Below are 10,406 nucleotides of genomic sequence, written 5' to 3'. Positions count from 1 at the left end.
CAGCGGGCTTGCGGCCGCGCCGGGGCCTTGCCATACGACAGCTCTGGCGTTTGATGTGGCGGTGCAGGTGGTCGGAGCGCGTGAAGCTCTTGTAGCAGAACTCACACTGGTAGGGCCGCACCCCGGTGTGGATGCGCATGTGATTCTTGAGGTCGTAGTTGTGCACGAACTTGGCGTTGCAGTGAATGCACAGGTAGGGCCGCTCCCCGGTGTGCTTCCGCATGTGGATCTTCAGCTTGTCCTGCCTGCGGTATAGAAGCCAAAATTAGTCCCTGCACTAAACACTGGGAGCCACTCCTTACCCTTCGCAAATACTTCCCCCAGGAACCTGTTAGGCTCCCTGTTGCTATGGTGTCAAACCACAGGAGTGCAGCTCATGCTAGGATCTACTTTCAACTTTTGGCCCAAATTTGTCCCCCATCTCAAACATGTATCTGCTCATCGAGATTAGAAGGAACTGGGAGGGATCTGTGTCCTAAAAAGACCCCTTCCTCTCCTTTTACGTACAAACTGAAATTAGTGGCTCTCCCATTGCTTATCAGGGGCCTGTCTCACACACTGGAAAATAGACTTTTGGGGAGATGTGTCAGCCAAAGTCAGCATCCTGGCCTTAGTGCTCTCATGGTGCAGTGACTTCTGCAGACCCCAGATTGTACTTTAATCTTTAATTCAGGCAACAGTCTTTTCTCTGGGCTCATCCTTGTTTTGTGCTTTTGTCTGAAGCCCTGGTGCCATCCCAGCCCCTGGGCTGTTGCAGTCTCTCCTCAACACCAACCTGGGAGGCTCTAGAAGCCAAGGCACATCTTGTTCAAGTCTCCTGCATTGTGGTTTCTTGTCCTAAGCCCTGGGCTCTCTCCTCTTTGTCTGCAGAAAATTTCAGGGTTTACAAAAGAGCCAGGTGCAACAAGAATGCAGGCTGATGTAAGACAAAGCTTCTCCGGGCTTATGAGGTAAGTCACGGGTAGGGTGGGGCTCCTAGTCCCTGCTCCAGCTGCAGACCCCACCGGCTTGCTGGGTGATATTAAACAAGTTATGCAATCTCTCTGCACAGAGCTGAATGTAGGGCTGGACATTAATCCCTATTGTCCAGAGCTACTGAAAAGAGGTGGCTTTTGTGAGCAAGAGACAACACACTGAGTAAACCAGTTTAAGGAGCCTTTCACCTTGGCTGAGGTGGCAGCAGCTGGGGTGCACAAAGTCCTGTCCAGATTACTCTGTAGTTTTCCCCAGCTGGCCGGAGGATGTGGGTGCAGTGAACCACCTCCTCTCCGCAGGTGTGGCTTGGGTGGGGCCTCTGCTTGTAATTTTAGGCTGGGCTTTGAGGTCTGAGCAGATGTGCAGCCCAAAAGTCCTCCCTAAAATGGCCGTATTTCAAATATACTCAGCATATGCCCAGGACAGCAGGAGAATCCTTGGTGTCCTGTGGCCACTAGAGGTCTCTCTGGCCCTCAGTTTCAAAAAGGTTTCTTGGGAGAAAAGCATGATCTTGTGAACTCTAGACGGGTGGAGGGAGAGGACAGAGCCAGCCCTCCCACCTGTGCTTCTCCAAAGGCTGGAGGAGTCCTGGGAGGTGGGGAGGAGGGGAGCAGGATGGGCTCTGGTGGGAGGGGTGTGGCACTGTTGCCCTGAGCTGGCTGGTCTCCATGAACCAGCTGTCTTCTGTACAGCCCCACAGCCTTTTCTGTCTGCAGTGACCTCCCACTCCCCAGTAGCATGATGTCCTCGTGTGCAGCCCAGGCCATTGAAGGTTTGAACGGACAGAGAATAGAGAATATCCAGGCCAGTAACTCTCAAACACTTCAGTGTTGCATGAGAACCACTATAAGGACTCTATGTCACTGAGTGCTGGGCCCCTCTCAGAGCTCCTGAGTCACAAGTCTGAGGTTGGGAGGGGGCCAGAGAACTGCATTTCTAACAAGCTGCCAGGCCCTGCATTGAGAACCACTGGCTTTGGTAAATCCTTCATGCTGTGGTGGGGCAAAGTGAGGCCCAGTGAGGGGAACTTGCCACAGTCACCCAGAAGGTAATAGCCGAGCTGAGACTAGATCTTGGCCTTGGGAGCCTGAACCTCCTTCTTACCATTGCACTGTGACCTGTGTACAACAGTAGGGGTGGATGCACAGTGCCATTTTGTATCACTGCAGTGATGCTACTTTACAGTTGTTTTTTTTTTTTTTTTCGGTACCGGGATCGAACTCAGGCCCTTGCACTTGTGAGGCAGGCAGCAGAACCACTGAGCCAAATCCCCAGCCTTACTGTACAGTCTTGAGGCGTATGCCAGGGCTCTACAAATTTTCCCAGGCTCTGGTGGCAACACTAATGGTAGGTGGACAGCTAGGCTCACTCACTGGGCCTGAGGCTCGTGTCTCACTGGGGCCTGGCAAAGGCTCGGCTCAAAATCATCAATGAAGGAAGAGCCATCATCTCATTTAATCCTAACTGCAACCTTAGGAAATAAATATATGAGAGGTTTTAAAATCACTGTTGCACATAATTAATAGTATTTACCCTTTGGACCACTTTCAAACAGTGAGCAATGCAAATGCTGAATCTTCCTTCAGATATCAAGGGGCACCCTGTGAATACCTACAGCTTCTCCCAAACTTCTCTAATATTAGGACACCTAAAATTAATCTCATCTCAGTGGCAATGGTCCACTGCCTAAGAAGTACTAGGAAGGCGCTTCACTGTCATGTGGTTGGGTATCTGCTCTGGGGAGGTGAATGCACTATTTCAGAGACCTCCGAAGGTCGCTCTTCAGAGGTGAAGTATTGTATTAGGGAAGACCATAGGGAAAGGAGAGGGAGGATTTCCCACTGAAGACTCCCCAACTGCATCCTCTGTGGGCTTCCTCAGTGAATGCACACAGGACCAATCCAAAGATGGCATTGCTAGCAGGAGGACTCAGTTTTGGGCAGAGTTGTCTTTCCCTAGTGGAGATTCATGGGAGCAGAATAAGGCATGGATAGAGTGGGTAAACTGTGTGACAGGCTAGTCCTGGAGAAACCACTAGGATCAGGTAGTGACCTCTGGGACTCAGAATCTGAGGGGTTGGTTGGTCACCTGAGTCATTAGCAATACACTTAAAAATGCTGGTAGAATCCAGTTCCCCCACTTCCAAGATGAGGAAAGCAAGGACCAGAGAGGGATCAGCATTCTAAGGCCACACAGCCTCCTCCTTCATCAATGACCTCTTCATGTGGGTTTCATGTCAGGGGCATTGCAAGGTGGGCCTGTGCCAGGCATGCTCTAAAGAGCTGGACTAGGTCACCTCATTGCCTGGAGTCTATTTGTCCTGATCTTTAAAATGGGGTCAAGCTGCAGCGCTTTGACCTACGATGTTTCGAGGGTGTTGCATCTGGGTAATAGCCTTGTGCTGAGTTTTCTTCCCTATTCTGGTTTGGATGGTTGGCTTTGTGTATGACAGCTCTTCTCCATTTTCTCTTCACAAATTTGGTCTGCTTGTGGGAGCAGCATGAATTTGGGTGGAATATTCTAGAATCTGAATCTCAGGAGCTAAGCTTTTAGTCATTTTCTCTTCAGGAAGGAAGGTCTGGGGGTCCCAATTAAAATCCCTGAAGCTCCTCCTACCCCCTGCCCTATCTGCTAGCTTACCCCTTAAGTGGCTCGTAAGGCTCTTCATAAGCTCTCCCCCCTCTGCTTTGCAGCCACCTCCCTCAATATGTTACCCACAGGCCACAGGGACCATGCTGCTCCCCTGGTGGGTCATGCCCTGGCTGGCCTTGCATCTTTGTCCATCTGGTGGCAGTACTGGTCTGTACACCCATGTCTCAAGCAGTCACCCAGGTCCCTGACCTTCCAGACTTCTGTGACCTGAACACTGCCCCTCAAGGTGGGTCACCTGAGGGACAAAGAGGGAGCTACAATAGAAGACAAGGTGTTGTCTCCTGTCCTCTATGTGTTTCAGCACTGCCTTCCCAGCAGGTCAGGTGCTGAGAAGGGACTCTCCATATGTCCCTTCTCATAGTCCACTCTGCATTGTCTGTGGCCCCTGCTTAGACCTCTAAAATCTCCTGGTAGGTAACAACACCTGACCAGAGGCCACTTTGGCCAGAGCCATCCCTCCTTTCCATATGCATAATATTGCTAGGCCTGCATGCAAGCCACCACCTGTCCCTGGCTCTTAGAGCATGGCTTGTTACGAGTACAGATGATGTGGTAATATGGGAGACAGGAAATTCATGGGCAGGGAAGCAGTGATCCCCACTGGACACAGAGAAGGGACCCAGTATCATGGATATTCTTCTCAGTACTCATCATCAGCATGGCTGAGCATTCTGCTGGAGCTCCCTGGAGCCCATGAAGTCAGAATTACCATCCTTCTCATGAGGAAACTGAGGCAGAGACACAGTACTGTGTTCACAGCTTCCCTTACTGTGGGTAATATAGTCATGAAATGGGAAGTAACTTCAAGGAGTACTTGCTCCACCCTCTCTAGTGACCCCTGAGAGGCCCAGAGAGAATAAAAGACTTGGGCAAGGTCATACAGCCAGGTGGAAGCAGAACCAGGCTCTGAACCTGAGCCTCCTGATGGCCACCTGGTGCTCTTTCCAAAGTGCCATGACCCACTGAGCGGTGTGGGGCCCTGCCTTTGGCCATTCGGTGATGGCTTTTTGACCGGGGCAGGTAGCAGTGATATCTGCTCTGAAACATACCTGTGGGACATTCTTTTTGTACTCTGTAAGGTGCATAACACTACAAGTAGGCAGAATGAGTACTTGTGGTGAGTTCTTGACTGATCCATGACCACCAGCAAGGCCAATTTTAGAACTCCCCAACTCCAACTGTGATGCATCCTCCCTACCCTTCCTGTCCTCTGCCCCTGAGTTCTAGTTCCCCTTATCTGTCACCTCATTCCATTTCCCTGCATCAGAAACCCAGAAAAGCACACAGGCACTCAAGCCTGAGGCACGGGGCCCCTTCTGACTTGGAGGGCTCCATGCACAGGAAAGATGTTCAAGTCCTCATAAGCTCATGCCCTGAGTAGGAGAGGGCTGTAGCCAAGCCTGGCATTTGTCTCTAGAAAGGTTCTCAGTCAGGTGTCTCCCAGCACCATCCACCCAGATGTCCTGGAGAGTGATGATCTGTGATCACCTCTGTTTCTGCTGCTGTGCTAATGACATTACAGTATTTTTTTTTTTTTTTTTGTACCAGGGATTGAACTTGGGACCTTTCATTTGCAAGGCAGGCACTGAACCACTGAGATAAATCCCTGGCCCCGACATTACAGTATCTTAATAAGGTACCCAGAGTTGTGGGGAGGGACAGTCTGGAGATAAAAGATGCTGGGAGGAGGGAGCTGGGTGCTGGCCTTGTTTGGAGAGCAGACAGCTGTCAGGGAGGAAGGGCATTGGACCCTTAAAGTCGTAGCCTTTGGGAATATTGATGGGGGATTCTGCAAAAACTGATGACATCGTGGCTTGTCACTGGTGAGCTCTTAGGGAGCAGAGGCTGGCCATCCTGGGAAAGGCCCATTCTCCATAGAACCTGTTTTCTCAGGGGCCATTCTTGCTGTTTCTTTCCTTATTCTCTGCCTGTCAGATATGGCTGGGACCCCTGTGTGAGTCAGGCTGTAGGTAGCATCCAGAGGCTGAGGAGGGAGACCCCCCAGCCTTGCCCTCTAGGAGCTCTCTCCCTCTAGGAGATCTCTGCAGAGGGGCCCATTGTGGTAGGCAGGAGGTAGGTCCTCACGGCTTATGATCAAGGACCCATGTAGCAGGAAGTGAGAGGAGGTGAGCCCCAGTACCAGTTGGCAGTGATGCTGTGCTGGAGTAAGAAAGTGGGCAGGGGCCACTGCAGTGTCTAGTGGCAAGAAAATGCCCACCACGTTCTTGTCCTCCCTAGGCAATAATGCTCCCCATCCTTCAGGGCCCATCGTCTGTGTTGCCTCTGACAGGCCCCTGCAATCCACTTTGGTTTCAATTGGCAAAGGGGTCTGAGAAGCAGCCGCTACTGCTGAAAAATATCCAGGTGGAGAGGATGTGGAAAGGTGTTACAGATCATGGTGGGGGGGCTCATCCAAAGAGCAGGTCCCCAGGGAAAGGCCGCAAGTGAACTATGCTATAGAAAGATAGGAAAAATCTCACCATGCACAGGTTAGGGTTGGGGCTGTTGGAGGACAGGAAAGAATCCTTGCTGGGCATCTCTGGAGAGGGCACAGGAAGCAAAGGGCCAGTGATTCTGAAGAATGTGGTGGGAGTGTTCAGCAGGGACAGTCACAGCTCATGGTGAAAAATAAGAGTCCCTGATGGGATGCAGGCCAGTAAGACTCCACCCTTCCTGTCTCCTGCCCCTGGCCTTTCTTTGCTCCAGAGAGAGGACCTAGAGCTTGTCTGATCCTGTTCCGAGGGTCATATCCCAGTGGGAATCAAGTGAGGGGAGGTATGCTGGGAGCTGGATCACAGCTGCAGCAGCTGGAGACTGCCTGGGGGCCCAGATGGCTGTCATCCCGCTGAGCAGGAGTAACCCGGGGGCAGGCAGGACAGATGGCTAGAACTGCCCCAGGGCTGATCTGGCCTGGAGTGGGTAGGGAGACAGCAGACACAGAGGCTATCCTAAGTGATCATCAGGAATGTGCTGGGAGGGGCTATGCTGGAATGTCACCCTCCTATGTAAAATTGCATCACTGCCCAGACCAGGAGGCCTGTTCTCAGGGAATGCACCAGAATCCAGAGGGCGAGAAATCTTTCTGCAGCCACTAGCCAAATTTAAAGCTTTCCTTAGGGAAGGTGGGGCTCACAGTCTGGCCAGACCTGTGTGGACCTCACAGAAGGCTGGAGTGGGGAAGACCAGAGGGGAGGAAGGGAGAAGGGGAGTCAGGTGCCAGCTGGCTCACAGATGGTAGCCTGAGATGCATATGCTGTGGAAGCCACTGGCCTGGGAGTCCCCTGAAAAAGGGGAGGTGATTCCAGTGGCAGCCATCTGCCAAGGGCAGGCATGGGGGGCCTGGGAGGAGGGGCATGCCTAGGAAGGAGAGGGCACTCTGGGCTGATACTGCTGCTGGCTTTCATGGAGCTGGCCTGAGAATTTGAGGTCAATCCCCATGGGCTGGGAGACTCAGGCTGGAGCAAGGCTGCTGCCGAAGATGAGGGCACTGTATGTGAACTCTGCTGTTACCTGCTTGCTGGCATATGTCCCTACCTTCCTGGGTTTTGGTTGAGTCTTTTTCAGGTATTCTAGCTGAGCCCTGTTTGTCATTTAAGAGAAGGCAGGGGCAGAAGGTGAGACAGCACTGCCCAAGGTGGCATTAGCAGGTAGGACTGTTATCAAGGGACACCCAAGGGGAGGTTAGCACTCCATGTGGCTTACTGTTGAAAGGAAGGGACACATGCTGGGTATGTGAGGCCTTCCCTTCCACTTACAGATTGTCCCTTTACTGTCCCCTGGAAGCATCTGGGATGATTCTGTTTGGGGAACCTCACAGAAGCAGCTGTGAGTGGGACTCCATAGTCATCATGGGATCCACCAGTATTTCCTTCCAAAAAAATCACAGGGGAGGCCACAGAGCTATTTTAGTAATGCAACTGCCCCCTGAATGTGTTTCTGAAACCCTTCTCTGGCAACTCCAAAGAAGGGCCACCCAAGAAGGCAGGTAGTTGTATCTGTTTCAGGACTTACCTTTTTATTCCTAGGAAAGCACAGTCCTTGCTTTGATATTCAACCTGATTCAAAAATTTTGCTCTACCTTCAAAGGCCAAAACCTTGGGCCCACTGAGGGAAAATCCAAATAATAAGCCTCCAACAATCCCCAAAGGCACATTTCCAAGAGGATTTAGGAAGATAGGGCATGGTTAGAGCAAGTTGGGGGTTTTCAAGGTGAGTTCTTTGGAGGGACAGTAGCCATGCAGAAAGGACCTACTCTCACAGGTCAGGGCTATAGGACAGGTGGCACTAGAATCTGTCCATACTCAACACATGAAATGACCAGGCACTGATGTGAGGCCACTCACCCAACCTCTCCCCAGTGTGTATGGCTAGGGGACCAAGGGCCACAGATGGCACCAACAGGTCATATTTCTCAACAATTGAGGCTTTTAAAAACCCTATCAGTAGACAGCTCCGATCCCGCATCATCCCCTTTCATTTTTGACTGCAAAAATCACTCCACAGGGAAAGTGTGTAACACATATCTGCTGAATGGGATGGTATCTCTGAAGATGAAGTTTGTCATGTGCTCCCTTCAAATCTTAGAATAGAAGAGATTTATCCTTCTTCCTAACATGGACAGGCCAATGGGAGATGTAAAAAGAAGCCCATCCCTTAAGGGAGATGGAAGAGGCCTTCAGGGATCTCTCCAGACTTGGCCATCACATATGGACTGAGATCTAAGTCCTGGCTCTGCTACCGTCCACCTGCACTTACAAGTGGCCAGCTAGCCACTGGAAGATGGGCTGGAAACAAAGGCAACAGTGTTCCCCCAGCACTTAGCATATAGGTCCTGCTTCATAAGAGTAGCTGCTGCTTCTCTCAATGAAGCAAAGGACTGCCCTTCATGGGGGGCCTTCAACAGGGTCCCTAGACAGGAAGGCCATGTGGACAAGGTGCTAAGGTCCCTCACCTCTGTCTCACTAGAGCAGCTCTGCTCTGGCCTGTCTTATGTCCTGGGCTCCCATTTAACACTGTTTTTGAGATAACATTTGAGCTCTTAAAATGCGTTTTCAAGTCCGCCCACTGGATAATGGCTGCCATCCCTCCCAGCTATGAACCAGGTTCAACCTGGGGCTCTTTTTCCATCCCTGGCCCTCCATGTGTCTTTCTGCTGTTGTCTCCCAGCTTTTGGCCCTGTCCCCAGCATTCGCACCCTATCCTTGGCTATAGTTTCGCACCTGGTGAAGCGGACCTCGCAGATGTTGCACATGTATGGCTTCTCCCCAGTGTGGGTCCTCATGTGCCGTGGTAGCTTCCCGGCCCCCATGATGACTTTGTGGCAGATGGGGCACTGCTGAGAGGCCTTGGGCTTCAGCTTACGCTCCTCTACCAGCGGCCAGGGTGGGAAGAGGCTTCCCAGATGGGTGGCACTCAGGAAGTTGAGATAGGCACCATAGTCATTCTCTGCCTTGATGGGGCCCAGCGCGCCCCCAGGCAGGTCAGGGAACATGTCCTTGAAGAAGTCACTAGGGAAGGGCGGTGGTGGGGGTGGAGGCAGCTCCTCCTTCTCCTCTTCCTTGATCTTCCGGTTCTTGATGACCAGATCTAGTGGCCCACTGTCCATTGGCTGCTCAGGCAGCTGGGTGAAGGCACCGAAGTCCCCTGGCCAGAGGTGTGGGAAGAAATCTGGGGCAAATGGAGATAAAGAGGGTCTCCTGTCAGGGATATTGGCTTTGGGATACAGGTTCTCCCTCAGCAGAGACTCAATGGAGAAGTCCCGGATCACACCCAGATGGCCAGGACTTCCAGCCTGGAAGGAATCAGGGAAGTCTCTGGGTGTGTCTGAATAGGCCTTCTCTGTGAGATGGTCCGTCTTGGAGGGGCTTTGGTGGCAGTTGATATCCTGGGGATCAGGCAAGTTTTCTTGGTCAGCAAAGTCCTCTGTATCATCATCATCATCCTCTTCTTCCTCTTCCTCTTCCTCCTCCTCATCATCGTCATCTTCATCGTCATCATCATCCTCTTTGTCATCCTCCTCGCCACCATCACCGCCGGGCTCCATGATCTCCAGGCACACGTTCACGATGCACTGGATCTCCAGCATCCTGGCAGCATTGAGGATGTGCTTGACATTGGAGGCGGTGATGGTGAGTGTGGAGGTATAGGCAAACTCCAGGATGGCGGCCAGAGCCTCGGGCTGGACAAAATCGATCTCATAGACGTAGGGTTGGCTGGCTAAGCTGCCGGCTGTGAAGAGCTTTTTGAAGTACTTGCTGCAGGCAGCTAGGACAGAGCGGTGGGTGCGGTACTCCTGCTCCTGCACCACCAGAAGCACGTCGCACAGCAGCCCGGCGTGCCGCTGCTCATTGAGACTGCAAAGCACCTCACTGCTGTGATTTGGGAAGGGAATGCCAATGAGCTCATCAATGCCATTGGCCATGTTCTCAGCCGGAGCCCTGCAGGGACACAGAGAGGGCCAAGTGGTTAGCAGCATGGCTCAGGAGGAGAATCAGTTCAGGGACTCTGGACTACTTGCTTGCCTGCACCCCTACTTTGCTTAAGGGATTCCCCGTCACTACAGAGCTAGCTCTTCTACCTCTCAGCTTTGCCCACTACAGAGCTAGCTCTTCTACCTCTCAGCTTTGCCAGGCATCACCTGAAATTCACAGTCTGACACGAGCTGGGGCTTTTCTCTGCACCCTGAGAAGCATGGTGTTAGTTCTGTAGCAAAAGCTGTAGCAGCTTTTCCTGGGCATGGTTCACTAAATTCCACTTTTTAAAAAAAAAGTGGAATTGCA

At 51.9% G+C, this 10,406-nt stretch overlaps 1 protein-coding gene across 1 annotated transcript in view; it reads right to left on the bottom strand.

Moving 5' to 3' along the window:
- Positions 1-10,064, bottom strand: part of Zbtb7c (zinc finger and BTB domain containing 7C) — a 12,606-nt gene extending 2,542 nt beyond the window's left edge. Inside the window, exons 1-2 of the mRNA XM_033757398.1 lie at positions 8,847-10,064; positions 9-245 (exon numbers count right to left, since the gene is read on the bottom strand). Coding sequence (XP_033613289.1) covers positions 9-245; positions 8,847-10,048 — 1,439 coding nt within the window. The 5' untranslated portion in view covers positions 10,049-10,064. The remainder of the gene's footprint in view (positions 1-8; positions 246-8,846) is intronic.
- Between the last annotated feature and the right edge of the window lie 342 nt (positions 10,065-10,406).

Source organism: Fukomys damarensis, unplaced genomic scaffold (genome assembly GCF_012274545.1).
Source record: "Fukomys damarensis isolate Sample0158 unplaced genomic scaffold, DMR_v1.0_HiC HiC_scaffold_30, whole genome shotgun sequence".
In the NCBI taxonomy this organism is placed as follows: Eukaryota; Metazoa; Chordata; class Mammalia; order Rodentia; family Bathyergidae; genus Fukomys; species Fukomys damarensis.
This window is presented reverse-complemented; position numbering and strand designations above follow the sequence as displayed.